Raw genomic sequence first — 17,500 nt, 5'->3', positions numbered from 1 at the left:
GTAGATAGCTCTAACCTGCACAAGTAATAGTTATGGTTATCAATCTCCATTTTTTATACAATGGTCCAATATGAAAAACACTTTGGACAAAACATACTCAGTGGACAAATTGTACCCAGTCTCTCAAAATGCACAAAATGCACCTAACGAACAAAGTGTAACCATGGACAAAATGGCTCCAATCACAAAATATACCAATGTAGCCAATAAACATAATACACCCATTAAATTAAATGGATCCAGTACACCAAATGTACCCAGTGAACAAAATTACAAAATGCATAAAACATAATATACAAAATGTACCCATTTGGTAAATTTTGTCCATCGACCGCATACAGTACATTAAGCACATTTTATCACTTGGTATATTTTGTACAGATTTTGGTATTTGTATTTGTACTGGTTACGTTTTCTATATTGCTTACATTTTGTTCACTGAGTACATTTTGGTTGCTGAGTACATTTGGTCTACTGGGTACATTCTGAGTACCGCTTAAATCTGGAAATTAGGTACATTTAGAAGACTGGATACCTTTTCATGGGGTACTTTTTGCACATTAAGTGAATTTTTATTTAATCTGTAGATTTTGTGTATTGGGTACATTTTGTTCACTGGATACATTTGTATATACTGTATATTGTGTTCATCGATGCCCTTTGTTAAAAGGGTAAATTTCCTCCATTATATTTTTCGGCAGAGACACATTAAAGTACTGTCTCTCCCGGGGTTTTCAAATCAACTTCTGATAAATACTCGCGCTTCCTGTGTGAATCAGCCATGCTACCTGTTAAAATATATATATATATACATATATATATATATATATATATATATATATATATATATATATATATATATATATATATATATATATATATATATATATATCACAAATGACACTACTTTGCGTTTGAGAAGCACTCGACTGACAACTGCGTGCACAAACGCAAATCAAGTTATAACTAACATAAGAAAAATAGGTTCCTTAATGTATAACAATTTTACAAATGTAAAGTACCCTAGGTACTTGGTGCTTACCCTTCTGGGTCTCTGCTCTTAAAGATAGCCGTTGCGTAGGTACTGTTTATGGCAAGAAGCTAACCATGGCTAGAACACTGGTCTATGGACATCATAAGTTTCCAACGATATTGAACATCTTATTTTCTTGACGCTTTCATTTCTTATTTCTATAAATATTTCCGTAAGAAAAAAAATCACTTGATTTCCTGAGTCACTCTACGCTCATTGTTCTACGTTACCCTCAAACCAAGTAATTACAGGTCGACAAAGGCAGAATGATGGCTTTATTCGTACTGTGAATAGGCAGCTCTAGACTTTGCCTTATTTCATTTTCTCTCGCCGAACAAGAATGACTGCAGGAGAGTCAGTTCTAATACTGCTCAGCTTTAATTAGAAATGAGAGAGAGAGAGAGAGAGAGAGAGAGAGAGAGAGAGAGAGAGAGAGAGAGAGAGAGAGAGAGAGAGTCGCATATCGAGAGCACGCCAAGTCGCCAGGATCGAAATATCGGAAAAACGCGGGAAATACCACCAATAATTAGGACCTAAATCCTTCAATTATGTGCCTAATGAACGTCATCAAGGGACACAGCACAACAAATTCTATTAGGCACCGAACCCAGAATATCCTACTGAAAAGACTGTACTAGATTTTACGTACAACCAGGAACGTTTAACCCCAGCATAAAAAGCTCATGATAATTTCAGCAATCCATTCCTGTGATAAGCATTCTGAACAGATAAAATTCATTATTCTTTATACTAGAATTTCCTTGACGCTGCCCCCACGCTATGCCATATTAATACTATACTGTAAAATGGGAAGTAAATTTTTTATTACTTTTACGTCAATTTGTCTGACATCGCTTGCTGGAAAATCTCGGCCTTACTTTTAAAACTACCCGTTTGGCATCGACTGTGAGACAGCATAATGAGCATCGTTTTCAAAATAATCTATTTGGTACTATATTGAAGCAATGCTTTTTTTATTTCACTGAAATCTTGAAAACATTATGTACGGTATTCTCTGTTGTACAAGGTTCTCTGATTAATATGTTTGCCCTCACGTTTTGAAGCAGTCTTCTTGGCATAACTAACAGAGCAAAATGAATAGCATACTCATGTGACAAATCTTTCTGTAAATCCCAGATAAATGTAAAGGTTACATTTTGAGCAATCTAACACATATCCCATGGCATGTTTTTTAACGCCACTAATGAACCAATTCACTCGACATCACTCATAAATAATGTGGCACTATTTAAGGGACAATCTGTTTGTCATCTATTTCAAAATAATCGGATTGTTATTATTTGTCATGATGTGCTTGTCATAGCTGGGTGAGAATCCGACTGGCGATGCATTAAAAACACCCTACTTTACACTGTTTAGAATCATCTTTTTGACACAATTTAGGTTATGTTAAATTAATTCCAATTATGAAATAAATAATAAATAAAATGATAACGCTGTTACAGGTACGAGTATCATATGTAATGACCATAATAACATCAGTAAAAAAGAAACAGACACTAAGTAAAACAAGAACTTATTCATTCACAAAAGAACAAAGAAAATCAAAGGGATCACATTAATCCAAGTCGGAAAATTTTTGATAACAAAATGATGCACCTGACAAATCGAAAATTAAAGCTCCCGATTTCAACCGAAACTCAGTAATCGTATTCTAGGGATAAAACTGGAAGTAGACGTCTGCAGGTTTGCAGATGTGGCTGCAAGAATGTCATTAGTTGAAATATACTGATGTTAAGTTCCCAAAGCTTGGACAATATAAATATGTGCATATGCACGCTCACACATACACACAGATTTATGTATACATATATACAGTATGTGTGTATATATATATATATATATATATATATATATATATATATATATATATATATATATATATATATATATATATATATAATTCACCTCCCCCTCTAAGAGTGCCATGAGGCACCTTATAAACTTAATTTACGTTTATTCAATGGAAACAAGGGTAGTCGCATTAATAACACTGCTGACTAACAAGACAGGAATTAGAGGAATTTATTCCTGGTGATAGAAATTCATTTCTCGTCATAATGTGGTTCGGATTCCACAATAAGCTGTACGTCCCATTGCTAGGTAACCAGTCGGTTCTTATCCACGTAAAATAAGTCTAATCCTTCGGGACAGCCCTGGGAGAGCTGTTAACCAGCTCAGTGGTCTGGTTAAACTAAGATATACTTTTTTTTGTGGGAAAAACATCGCCCCTCCCTGGAAAACCTCTCATTCCTCACCCCTCAAAATAATCTCTTAATCCTCTTCCTTGACCTAGTGCCTGCTCGAGCCTTTCTCCAGGTACCGCCTTTTGGAGACCAAAGAGAAAGCTGGGCGATTCCATTCCCACATGGCTCCCACATGGTCCGAAAGCATAGAAAATGGACTGCAAATCAAGTGACAATATCGCCATCCGGGATGAGGAAAGACGTAATCATTAAGAGGTCATAAAAGGGCAGACAATTACCTGCGCCCTCTCAGAACTCGGGTAGACAGAAGAAACGCCAAGTTGCGGAATCCAGACGCTTGCCCCTTTCTCACCCCCTCCATCAGAGCCTTGATTTTTCCCACATGGCTGCTTTGAGCCCAAGTCTTTATTTGTGGTGAAAGCCCCTAATTCTTGCCCTCCACACTGGCACTGAAGACGAGGTCCCGTCTCCGATGAAAAGGTAAAGTACCAGAGGCAAGGTTTTGAATCAGTCACGAATCTATCACTTTTCTACTGAATTCATTTTCTTCTCTGAAGTGCGATTTTTCACAAGACCTGCTTTGTTTAGTGCAGTGAGTAAATATCCTAAGTGTCGCACGTGTATACCAGTGCCTAGAATCGAGTTACTTTGGCACCTTTTGTGCAACCCCCTTGATTCCTTTAATTACGCTACCTATTTTGTGTAGGTAACCGAATGCGTTCTCGATTGCAGACTGAGTTGCTAGCTGTGGAATCAACTGTTCGCCCTGTGCTTGTGCCGTGGCTATAGCCACTGCCCCTCACCCAACGGTGTTCTACGAAGTGGATTTCTCCCCATTTCTGTTATTGTGTAAATTATTGTAAATTTAATCATTCGACAGAGATCTGTGTTACCTGTCTGGTTTTTGAAATCCCCCATTCTTCTGATCTAATTTTTAAAATGTAAATACAAGTGATTTTAAGTGAACCCAAGCGTTTATCTGCAACTTTCCCTGTTGAAGTAAGCTTTCTGCTTAGATTTCTTTCAGTTATTTTACCTGTAGTCAGGACTGAACCCCATGGTAAGTTCCACATTCTTCCCAGGTAAAAATCTATATATATATATATATATATATATATATATATATATATATATATATATATATATATATATATATATATATATATATGTATATATATATGTATATATATATATGTATATATATGTATGTGTATATATATATATATATATATATATATATATATATATATATATATATATATATGTATATATATATATATATATATATATATATATATATATATATATATATATATATATATATATATTACCAGAAAGTACTGAGCATCTCAATTGTTTCACTTTTCCCTCGTGGCTGTAACTTTCTTCGTATAATCATCACGTTTTTACCATGTTCGTGATTTAAAATAAAAATATGTATGCATATATATCTCTTGTACTTCCACAATAGTCCGTAGATGAAAAGTGTGAGATCTTCACATGAAAATAGAAGGAGATACCAAGACTTTCGACTTTTATTCTGAAGTCCTCTTCAAGGTACTGAACAGTTTTGAGAATACATCTTACAAAAGAAAGCAACATGGGGTCACTAACAATAATAAAACACGTTAACAAGCATAAAACATTCTTCAAAACATAACATACTTAGTGCTAATATGCAATTACTAAAATCACAATACAAGATGTGTTGCAATTTTAGTTAACTGCACATTTCCTAACTTTATGAATAAATCGAAAATTTGTACAACATAATATATACTGTACAATCCAAATAGACACAGGTAAAAAATGCGCCGAAATTTCTTCGGCGCAATCGAGTTTTCTGTGCAGCGTATAATGCTGTATGAAACTCCCAGACGCGGCCCATGAAACTTTCAGCCACAGCCTGGTGGTGGCCTGTGTTGTTGGCACCTATAGCGTTGCCAGACGCACGATCATGGCTAACTTTAACCTCAAATAAAATCAAAGCTGCTGAGGCGAGAGGGCTGCAATTTGGTATGTTTGATGACTGGAGGATGACTATTCAACATACCAATTTGCAGCCCTCTAGCCTTAATAGTAAGATCTGAGGGCGGACAGAAAAAGTGCGGACGGACAGACAAAAAGTCATCTCATCAGTTTTCTTTTATAGAAAACTAAAAATAGCAGTAACTTATTTTTTTAAATAAAGCATATATTAGTCCACTCACTCTAGTCATTGAGCGATTTTCATTCCTTTCATATTCTTTCCACAACATCGCTCTAAGTGAATGCAGAAAAGGTGAGAAGCTTCCATCCGGGATCCTTCTGACGATGCTGTAAAAACTTGTCTTCTTCAGAGAGATTAGCCTCATTAATATGGAATTTTACAAAGTTTTAATCAGATTGGACCGGTCATTTTACACCCCGGATGCCATCCACCGAAAATTCTCCAAGGATCAGCATTATATCCTATATTCTTTAGATCTGGGCAAGGGTGCTGTGTATATTTCGGTGTCTTTTATATGGCAATGTTTTCCTTGTTCTCTTTTTATAACACATTTATAAACTTTTCCTCCTTTCCCCTAACAATGGGCGGCTCCAGAATAAGCAAGATATGGGTCACCGCCATATTCACACTTCAACTACGGAACAGATGCCGAACCTTCAACGAGGAAAAGTAACATTATACAGAAAACAATTAGCAGCCTTATCGAACCACCCTACACACTGCGCCACTCACCTCTGTCCTGTACCTAATTTCGCGCTTCCTGATTATAAACATCATGGCCCTTCCTTTCCAGAAATTCCTCCACTCCATCCATCACGTAGTTGCTAGTTCTTCCTCTTTTCATTACTCACAACAGCTCCGAATTATAGACTCATTCCTCCACCATTTCGTACTCCTTTCTTTCTCCATGTCCGAGCCATCTCAACACAATGGTCAGTCCTTTCACTTAAGATAACCTTTTGCTGAACAGTTGGATGAATTGGGTAATCAAGAGGAGTATAAGAGAAAAACAAGGCATGTAATAACAAGCACATTGACATGTAGCGCTAAAACACTACATGTCCCCTACCAGTCCCCAATTTCATACAAGAGCATTCTATTGTATTTGAAGATATAATGAAGACGATATCAACATAGTGCTTACTACGGTACATAGCAAATTTGATTGATATCCTACTAACCGCGCAAAACTTTACCAAGCGGGACAAACGGAATGAAAACCTACAGTTGTTCGATATTGCTCGTAGAGAACTAAAATAGAGGGGGAGTCTGTGGGCACAACTTTCTAGAGTTTAAGCTGTAACGAGGAGGAAGTTGCAGGGAGGAATGTTGATTAAAAAATGGGTCTCAGAATAAAAGATGCAAAAACAGAGCTGCTTTCTAAAATGAATGCTGTCTTTGATCGACAGAGTGAGTATCTAAGATTTGCTGAATGTCAAAGATGCGTGAGAGGCAGCGCTGAATGACGAAATTATTAGATAGGATGAGAGCACGTTTGAGAATGCTTGTGGTTGCTGTTCAAGACTGAAGCAGGTGTTCTTGGAATTACAAGTGAGGTACTGTGGTGAGAGAAGGTATACGATATGATTCTCACTAAATAAGTTATACAGATGAGAATGTATGAAGGGACTGCTGAGCCATCGACCCTTTTATGGAAGTGAAGTGTAGATGCTGAATGTGAACAAGAGAAAAAGCCTTTATGCTACTGAAATGAGCTGTTTGCAGTGTAATTAGAAAGGATTTATAATGAAGGCAAAACACTTACTATAAATATGTGGACAGGAGGGCGACCGATTTGGTTTCAAAGTGGGTTTCACACTAGGGCGTGTTATGTTTCTATGGCTGTTTAATGTCTTTAGAGATTTGGTTTCAAAGTGGGTTTCACACAAGGGCGTGTTATGTTTCTATGACTGTTCAATGTCTTTAGAGATGGGGTAGTGTGAGAAATCAGAGAGGGTGAAAACTAGATGCAACTGCAAAATTTTCGAATAAGAAACTGAGTCGTGAATGGAGCACGGAACAGCAGATGTTTGCATAAAGCAGTGCTGATTGAGAACAGTAAAGAGAAACTGCAAAAACTATTGAATGAGGCTGAGTGTCTCTGCAAGAGGAGAGCGCTGAGAATACATGTAGGGAAGCGTAAGATTGTGTGGGAAATTGGAAACAGCCAGGAAGGTGCAGCAACGAAGCATGGAAGCTGTTAATTAGTGTAGATTTCTAGAAGTAAAAATAATATCGTAGGATAAGAGAACAAAAGTAATATAAGAGGGACACCGACCGAAGTAAAAGATAGGAAGCATCTTACAATGTCAGGTGACATCGCGTGATCAACGAAAACCATCAAAAAGGGATTTTTAAATTCCATACACTGCTGCATCATAAGTCATACCATAAGTATTTGACTTGTGCAACTCCTTGCTTTTTTAAAATCAGCTTGTTTATCTCAAAGATTGCTATCTATTTCCTTCAACAGCCTATTAAGTCATATCTCTTATTCTTAGCAAACATAAATATGTCCCACACAACGATGTCTGTCTTCTTCTCCTTATATTATTGCTCCATCCCTCAATCTAATTTCAACTTTTTCTTTTACCCCCGCCCCCCCTCCCCAAAAATGTAAGAAAATTTTTTTAAAAATAAGCAAAAAAAAAAAAGGAAGGCTTTTACTTCTCTCTCTTTCTCGTCCCTGCTATTAGCTATTAGGGCTAAGTCTGGAGGTCACCACCAAGGCCCCTACGCACTTTCACACCTTGCTACACTTCATGGCCTCTTAAGGTCCCGTTCTGGCATCAACTAACCCTCTATTCTCTCCAGAGTCTCTTTAATCCATGAGGAAATGACTCATCGTGCCCACCCTCAGTTAGTCCCACGTTCTTACGTTTCATTACTGCGTCGTTCGCTTTCTTGCTTTTACGTCGACTTTTCGTGCTTTAGCATCATACATTGTTCTCATTTCTCGGACGCAATGCAATCACGAGAAGGCGTGACTGGCCTCTTAATTTGGATTATTTTCCCCTGCTGCAGCAGCTGACAGACATGAACACGTCGAGAAAGTTATTACTTGGTATGTTCAGGTCTTTTGAAATAGCAGACCCACTGCTTCAAGACTCTGCATCCTTTCTGAGTAAACCTTAATAAAGGTCATATATGCAAATACTTTACAATGCAACTGCCGCACAATACAAGTCCTAACACCAGTCATGTCCGAATTTCAGGTTTGTGGGCTAAACTGAAGTCGCAACAACAGCCTACGTCCCTTTAAGACTTAAGGCTCTGGATTAAGGATTCGAAGATATTATCATGGTGCTCTGCTACGCAGTACTCACTCCTTTCCACTAGTTCTCGGCCTCGTTGTGACTCACTGCTGTTCATAAGACGAGTAAGGCTTATTTACACGTCAGTGGCAACAAGCCAGAGATACTTGTGCTTACTTGTATTATCAGTTTAATATCTGAAATGTTGTTAAAAATATCAAGACGGTTTGATATTCCCTACGAAACTGCAAGGATCATGCACAAGAAAAAGACCGGCAGTGCCGGGAAAATAGCCTTGAATCCATTCAGCTTACTTATTTATCTGATGTCCGATAATGAGATCAATATTGCACAGAGAGAGAGAGAGAGAGAGAAAGAGTTGTGCGATAAAAGTGATAACCATAGTTGCTATCTGTGGCGACGTCATCAACGCTCATTTTTGGGAACTCAACTTTGAACATGCAACACTCACTCCTTTGCCAGCTTTATCTTTCGCTGACAGTCTGCTTTCGTCTACGAGAGGAAGCGTACCTTCTGTATCTGTGTGAAGTGAGTCCTGTGATTGCATGACCAAAGTGAAAACAATTATCTTTCCAAATACTGGGCACAAGGGAGAATGTTACTGATCTATTTCATCTATGACCCAGTAAAACGCGCAAGGGAACATTTTTTTCACGGTTCGTGTGATCCTGCCGAGACACAACACGGTAGATTGACAGCATCATTTTTCATGGTGCTAGTTAACATATATTGACAATATTTATACCTAAAATATACTTTTGCATAATTATATGCGTACACACCCACATACATTATATATTATATATATATATATATATATATATATATATATATATATATATATATATATATATATATATATATATATATATATATATATACATAACACACACACACACACACATATATATATATATATATATATATATATATATATATATATATATATATATATATATATATATGTGTGTGTGTGTGTGTGTGTGTGTGTGTGTGTGTATTAGCAGTGGCAATTTTTCTTTTAATAAGCAGTGTCAAACAATAGCATACTTGGCAATATTCGTTCCTTGCTTATATTTTCTATTTATCTTATCGAGGATCACTGTGTTGGTAATAAAGAAGCATATATCGAGGATGATATTTCGAAAAAAATTGTGTGTACAGCGTTAGCCTTAACTTGCATAAAATGCCACAAGTTGCAACTCAGGTGAGTAGGAAACACTCAGCCAGACTCGGAAACAACCCACCCGTTAAAATACCACAGGGTCCTGGATTCCACCTCTTCCTTTAAAAGCATGAACCCACAAATACTGCATAACAAGTAAGGACGTTTAATATTCCGCAATTCCGCCACCTTAGAATTTTAGCGAACAAGATTCAAAAACTTTAATTAACAAGACTATCTACGTACTTCTTATAACACCCTGGTAATAGGATGCATCTTGACTCAAAAATAGATCCCAACATCCTGTAGATACCGATTTTTCATTTTCTAACTTCCTTTCCCAGTCCTTTTTGAATGAAAAGACCACCACCACAGAAGTGTGTTTTGTGAGTCCAACAACCCACGGTACCGATGGCCTTCACACCGACACCAATCAGAGCGCAGACGTCACCAAGCAGGGCAGACCGACGCCGTTTCTGCAATACTCCATGATACATTATGAAAACGAGTCATCATTTCCTTTCATCTTCTGTAATGTCTTTCAAATGAACAACATATTCTTTGGAAGCTTGAATTTCAAGTCAATGGCCTCTGTAGGTTTGCCCCCTATGAATAGGGAATTATCTTCTGAATACTAATAATAGTAATAATAATAATCTATATGCTCTTACGCAATCACGTATTGTTAAGTACCGATTAGAATGCTGCAATTTCTGTCTTAAATTAAGCATCATTTTGTTCCTATATGCAATCTACAGTTTAATATAGCCTCGGTAGGTCAATAAAGTATAATGGACAAAAAACGCTTTCTATTCGTTTAATTCACAATACTAAATTACACATGCGACCAAAAAGTTACTGGTTTGATAGTTTAAAACTTCCATTAATTGAAATATTTATTAACGCTGGCACATCTCTTCTTCACATTTTCCAGGAAGTTCGTGTCAACAAAGAAGTGAAACAGAAAAACATTCATCCTAAAATTTTCGCTTCTACATATAGAGAAACAAAGAAACAATATATATATATATATATATATATATATATATATATATATATATATATATATGTATGTACTGTATATGTGTCTATATATATGTATATATACAAAATAATGTTTAGTTCTATTTATGAAGTTACATGCAAATTAAATCTTACATCCCATAAAAGATCTTTGAAATGAGTAGCCAATGAATGTAAAAAGTGCGTTAAAAAATGTAGTGAAAATAATCGATGAGAAAATGAAGTAAAGAATGGAGTAATGTGCCCATTATTTCCAGCTATTTCCACTGTACAGTATATACTTAGTTATTGAAAAGGAATACGTTTGAATTATCAGCTAAGAGTCCCAACAGAAATACACTTATCACGAGATAAGTGTGGCAAACGAACGGACTGATAGATAACAACATTCTCGGGTTCATGAGAGCAAACACGACTTTGTCAAATTATGTTGGAAGTAACGAAGAGGAGAGACATGACATTAGTTTCCCTTGACCAATGTGCACATAATGTACGCAGGCGTTATTCAACGAAGCAATATTTTCATTGCAATTTCTATGGCACAGAATACAAGGTGTTTTTAGTCCTTGCATTAATAATAATAATAATAATAATAATAATAATAATAATAATAATAATAATAATAATTCACTATGCTCACCATGGAGCCATGAACATTATTTCACTTTTATAGCAATTATCGCTGAAACCAGAAGGCCCTTGACTCCAAGATTAAAATGACGATCCAGTTCTAGTATGTTTTGCTACAAAGACCTACTTATTTTACCCGTGAGTACTGATGACATAACGACGAAATCACCTTAACATGGCAACAGAAAGCTTTCATCACAGGATATGAAATCTACTGAACCGCAAACCGTGCTGCTTGGTATCACAGTGAACATCCTGTAAGGATTCCTTAAGCAGCCCCAGGTGGCAGAGTTTATACTCTGCCTTATTATTTCAAAACTTAAATACATTGTGTACTGCGGACAAAAATGAAAACTGACAAATGATGACCACGCCTTTGAATTAAAATAAAAATTTGAGGGGTGGAGGAGATCGAACCCCAGTCTCACAAATGAAAGGCCCACTACCAACTGACCCTGGTCTTGTTCGAGAGTTCAGTTCGATCCCGACGTGAGTCAAAATTTATATATATATATATATATATATATATATATATATATATGTTATATATATATATATATATATATTGTTACTGTGAGGGTCTTGTTGATCATGTATTATTCAATTTACGTGAAATTTTACGGCCCTGGTAAACCAAGATTACACGTAATCTGTCACCAGCCAAAAGTTAACTCAGAAAGACAGTCGTTAATTAGCTAAAGGTCGCCAGTTAAGGGGTTATTAACCAACGAAAGAATGAGTTTGAGATGAAATTACTTTAAACGAACGGTTCTCCCCAAACATTCGGATCGCGGTATATTCAAAAGCATCGCAGATTTAACCTGATTTGCTTGTCTTAAATCCTAGGTATTTACTGAATAACGGGGTTGAAGCTAACAACATAATACTTGGCTTAATCTAGACTTCGTGAACACATATACCCATAGTGTGCTGAAGGGGGAACAAAGGAAATTTGAAATACAGAAAACAAAGGATAAAAGAATGGGCGTTTTGAACAAAGCTATTTTCACTTTAGGACTTTAACGCAAAGAAGAGATCAACTTAATCGAATGGAGTTCTTGCAATTGTTTCTTCACCACTCATAGAATAATAGATACAGGAAGAGGTCCAACTGGACGTGGTTATTCTCGAAAGCTTGTCTTCTTCTGAAGTTCTCTGACCGAGCTCAGGTCGAAAACATCAACATCACCCCAGGTGTCCACGCTCTGTTAAAACATTCTGAAGAGACAGATAGAAGGAAAAAGGGACCCAGGACCACCTATTCTGGCTAGCTGATAGGAAGCCTCTATAGGGTAAAGGTCTTACTCATCCTGTCTCTCCAACGGACGTTGTTGTTTGAACTGAAGACGACTAGTGGACAAAGCAATTTCCTGTCTCAGTCAGGCTGATATTTCTATCCCTACAGGCTAACAGCGTGAAATATTTATAAAAGCTCCCCTTTAAGAGGGCCTCTCCTTTTCGGCGTGAAGGTTCATACTAAGCAAGCTGTTCGCCCTCGTAGGTTACTCTCCTTCCCGAGCAGACAGTCTGGTTAGCCTACCAGCGGACAGAACTACCTAACCCTAGATAGGATATGAGCTATAATTACCACTTCTTTAACCCAATCTTCTGTTAGTACCAGAAGGTACCACGGTTTTTATAGGCTGGCCTCCACACTAAGTGATGTGTTTAGACCCAGTCTAGTGGCACATTCTATGATGTTCCCTTAGCCTGAACCCATCCCAGAACTGGACTGCAGCACCAACATAAGAGCAACATTCTAACTAAATACAACACATGTTTATGTTTAATACAATTAAAATTTACTAGTTAATTCATGAGGGAAGGCTCATATGATAAAATGGGTGCTCTACTGAGGTCTAGTTACACGAGCACGTGGCTCGTTTCAATAACAGTTAAGAGATTACTAAATTAGTTGTTTTTCTGCTACTTACATGATTATCGCGGCTCGGTAAGTGGAAAGAACAAGCTACTAAAATTGATGTAATCGCACTTTTAGTGGCCTAGGCTAGGCAATAAATAAAAGGAAGAGATCACACTGGCTACCTTCTCTAGCAAGGGCCAGGATCACTTCTTAGATGCTAGGGGCACTGTGTCGAGAGGGCACTAGTGCCAGGATGAGCTTATAGCTTCGCAACTACTGGGCCTTCCGCCTCTTCCTTCTTCTTTTCTTCGGCGCCTCCTCTAAGGCCTATCAGCAGCGCCGGCCTAGCAGGTGATGAGAGCGCCCCGACTCGACAGGCCAGAAGGGAAGCGGCATGGTACTAAGTCAGCAACTGCAAAGCGCTGGCGGGAGGACTCCTTACCCGGCTGCTGCGACAACCGGAGCGAGCGATCTCGACTTCTTGCGTCCGAGGATGCCAGTTCGGTCTTCCAAGGAAGGGGTACCATTTCGATCCTCCAGGGTTCATCCCCTGATTCAAATTTGCAAAAAGAATCTTTGCAAAGAAGAGGTTTCGGGTGCTGGAGGCTCTCCAGTCGCGATGATCAACTGCATGGGAATCCTAAATCTCCGGAGGAGTGATTCACCTCATGATTTAGGACCCGCATAGGGGCCTTTTCCACTGAAGCTCAACGTCCGTGATGATCGTGAGTCTGGCACTGCTCAGTGCTCGCAAAGTGGCACTGGCAGCAGCTGAGGGTCAGGCATGCTGGACAGCATCCAGGTGCAATACCTCTCGACGACTCCAGGTTTGGCTGTGGCAGAGATCCCAGCCCCAGGAGATCAGCCTCTCCCAGAGTTTGCTCGGGGCTATTCGCGGGCGCAGCTGCTTCTGGGCAGCCCTCCCACTTGTGGAGTGGTCTGCCCGCTTAAAACGCCCTGTAGCCGGTATTCGTTCCTCCTGAATCTCTCTTCGCGAGTGGGAGGACCTGGTGGGCCAGCCCTTCGCGACATTGGAGGGCCAGGCCTGAGTCAGGTTAGGTGCCCCTTCCGCTGACCACTCTTGGTGGGCGGAAGGTGGAGGTTTGTCATGGTTGAGAGTTTGTGATGGGGCCTCCGTGAGGTAACGTGGCCGCGGAGTGGCGTTATGTGACGGGTCTGCAGAGAAGATCCCTAATTCAACAAGAAGGCCACCCAAGCCGAATTTCCACTCAGTCACTGCCAGGCGGTGGGGCATCGTGCCCCAAGGTGTCATAATCCCGAGTTGGACAGTAGGAACGGTGATGGTGTGGCCCTCTATCCACTTCATTTCCCACCGTGTTTCTTCGTCAACCACAGCACCGGCTGGCACTTGGGCCCTGGCGATCAGGCTAATATCTGCCGCAAATTGGTCAGACCGGAAGGTCGGTGCGGCAGGTTATGCTCTGAAGAGGACACCGGGAGATGTACTGGGTTTCCAGTCCGGTAAAGGATCCGTGCGACCAGCCGCAGAGAATGAAGTGCTGATTAGGTTGGACAAATTTGGTAGGTACATGATGTGGACAGGTCGGAGATCCAGCATTGTAGTGGTTGGCAAACTCAATAAGATTCGCAACGGCCTTTTGGATGGGCTCGTGGCCTGCAGTAACTGTTGGAGGAGAGGGCTGAGCGATGAATCGAGCCGGAGTTCTGGCTGGTAGGGTTAGGGGCTGCTTATTAGTGCCGAGTTTGTATCGGCACTCAGCTCAGCGTGGCCCCCTTCTGCAATAGTTGCACAGGTCTCTGCTAGGCAGTCCATTCTTCGGGCGAGTGGAGTTCGAGAGGCAGGCCGAGGGATGATTCACATATTTGAGAGGTACAGAAGACTGATTGAAGTTAAGCCTCACCTAATCCAGCCACATGCGACAGAGCCCATAAGTGTGGAGGGCTGTTGTCAGCAAGATATACCGCAGCGCTCCCGGCGAATAATATTGGAAAAGGTCTTCTAGCATGGTCCGGATTGAAGAGATCCTCAAACGCCGCGGCAGGCCAAGGAGTCGAACCAGCGCCAGATCGACTGCTTTGCATTATGCCCATTCCGCCCAAGACCAGCCGAATTTCCTTTGGCAAGACCTCGAACCGTTGTTCCATTTTTCGGGGTTATCTCGCAGGCCTTTTGTACGACCTCTACTAACTTCCGCCATGTTGCCTCTCTGGTTTTCTCCAGTGAGCTTAAGCGCTGCCTTGGCTTTTTCCTCCATATGCTTGGCCAGTATTAAGGCTCTCTCCGTCTCCGTGGTGCTGTAGTTATCGAAAAGAGCCTCGATCTCCTCCAGCCATGCTTCTGGCTCGTCCTCAGTCCACTTGGGGACTAGAGAATTGATGCTCGAAATTGGAGCGTTTGATGCAGCAGGTGTAGGACTGGAGGCTTGATGGCTAGCCATAGCCGCATTCTCTTCCATTTTCGCTCTCTCTGCCGAGCTCCTTCTCCCGGCTAACTTCAGTTTCTTTGCAGGCCAACCCATGCCGTCTTCTTTCTTCCTCTCTTTCCTCTTCATATTGCTCTGCTCGGCTTCACACGCCCTTCTCGCTCTTCATGCTTCCTCTGCTCGAAGCCTTTCTTCCTTTCTCCCGCTGGCCAAGTCGTCCACTTGCTCCTAACCCAGGTAGTAAGTTCGAGTCGTGAGACCTGCCGCCGTCCCCAGCCCCAGGAAGGTTTTATAATGCTCTGCCGCTTTGTTCTGGTGGGGAAGGGCGTCTAACCGGTCGACGGCGCATTTGGGCAGCGCAGGAAGTGTCTTCAATGACGTGGCACCTCAAAGGTGGCACTGTAGATTGGGTGTGCCGTGTTAGAAACACACTGGTGGCACTCAGCATCCCTAGGCACTGGTGCAGGTTAGTCCCAGAAGAACCTTCTCTTCTGTGTTCTTGTTTTCTTAGTGGCATGTGCCAATGTGTTCCTAGGGACCCTCTACTGGAGTCCAACTAGGCTATATGGGAGGAAAGGCACTCTACACCCCCTGCAGAGTGCAACAATCGAATGAGAGAGAAAGGGAAGGTAAAAGAGAGAGAGAGAGAGAGAGAGAGAGAAGTAAGCTATTCAAGTGATGACAGTGCTGCAAATTATTGGCACTGTGGAATAAAGTGAATTTACTTTTTTTGTTTTTTTTTTTTTTTTTTTCTTTTAAAGATCCTCGTGGAGTGGTTGGTCCCAGTACCGGCCCCAGTGCTGGCCCCTTTCTTTCCAGGTGAAAACTACTGTTGGCTTCGGTCTGGATAGCAGGCTCACTCGTGACCGACAGTTTATCACTGTATTAATACTCTTAACTGTCCTCATCTATTGTGGGACAGAGGTGTTTTTATTTGGTTAAAGTATTCGAATTAATTAGCCTAGTGTCGGCCGTTCTTTCTTTGAAGAGGGTCAGTACACTTAGGTTAGAATTGCTACTTGAATGACGAGAGAGAGAGAGAGAGAGAGAGAGAGAGAGAGAGAGAGAGAGAGAGAGAGAGAGGAAGAGAGAGATTTTCAATCATGAATTTGTTGCTTGAGAACATAAACAAAGATTTTATACATGCACAATGGCGCATGGATCTTAATAAATGATATAGATGCGTCGTCTTGGCTTCCTTAGGATTACTTTATCATCTTAATTTTCCGAGCCGACGTCACAAAAAGTTTATCGAAAATTTTAAATTTTCTTTATATGATTTTATAAGTAGGTATTCTCAGATAGGAACTTGTTATTACTCCTAACCAAGGCCTAACTTTCCCTGCCTAAATTATCTTTTGGTTTTTTTTCTCCTAGCTAAGATATTAGGAGGTGGGTTCGCTACGAAAAGCAAAAAATATATGCCCCAAGAGTGGTGGGAGCAGAGTCGACGTCACACAACAAGGTCGCTGAGATGGTGGCGCCAAGTCCCGGGCAGGCCTAAATTTCAAACAGCCTCGGCCGGCTAAGGAAACCCCAAATGGCCGTTTCTTCACAAACAGTTCAAACAAATTCAAACAACGCAACAAATGCAGGTATCCAGATTTTACTTTTCAAATATACCAATCATGCATAGTGTTTTACGTTACGGATGGAAACAAATTACCAAACAACTTTGTGTCTTTTTGTTATCGTATTCTCACCCGGAGATTAAACAAAGAATGAAAAAGAGAGATGCTGGCTTGCCTGGCGAAATTACGTTGTTGAACGGTACCTTTATTGTAAAATTACTTATTGTGCTCGTTTGCTACCACTGACACTGTTTTTGAATGATTCCCGCTATATGCAAACAATAACGATCGGAATTAAGCCGACGCGATTAGTATA

General features: G+C 40.0%; 2 protein-coding genes across 4 annotated transcripts in view; one reads left to right on the top strand and one right to left on the bottom strand.

The window, feature by feature from the left end:
* The window catches only part of LOC136841683 (visual pigment-like receptor peropsin), a 754,051-nt gene that overhangs the window by 488,453 nt on the left and 248,098 nt on the right, over positions 1-17,500 (bottom strand). The gene's annotated exons all lie outside the window — the stretch shown is intronic.
* Positions 8,923-17,500, top strand: part of LOC136842103 (uncharacterized) — a 12,279-nt gene continuing 3,701 nt past the window's right edge. The window contains exon 1 of one of the 3 annotated variants that reach the window (XM_067109478.1): positions 8,923-9,054. Coding sequence is in view for 1 of the 3 variants with exons in the window: in XM_067109477.1 (XP_066965578.1) it covers positions 9,122-9,212 (91 nt within the window). In the remaining 2 variants the exon portion in view is untranslated. Of the gene's footprint in view, positions 9,055-9,085; positions 9,213-9,663; positions 9,848-17,500 lie in introns of those variants that run through there. The other 2 variants (XM_067109477.1, XM_067109479.1) reach the window with 2 other exon arrangements.

Source organism: Macrobrachium rosenbergii, chromosome 9, assembly GCF_040412425.1.
Source record: "Macrobrachium rosenbergii isolate ZJJX-2024 chromosome 9, ASM4041242v1, whole genome shotgun sequence".
NCBI lineage: Eukaryota > Metazoa > Arthropoda > Malacostraca > Decapoda > Palaemonidae > Macrobrachium > Macrobrachium rosenbergii.
Note: the sequence above shows the minus strand (reverse complement) of the source record. Positions and strands in the feature narration are given on the sequence as shown.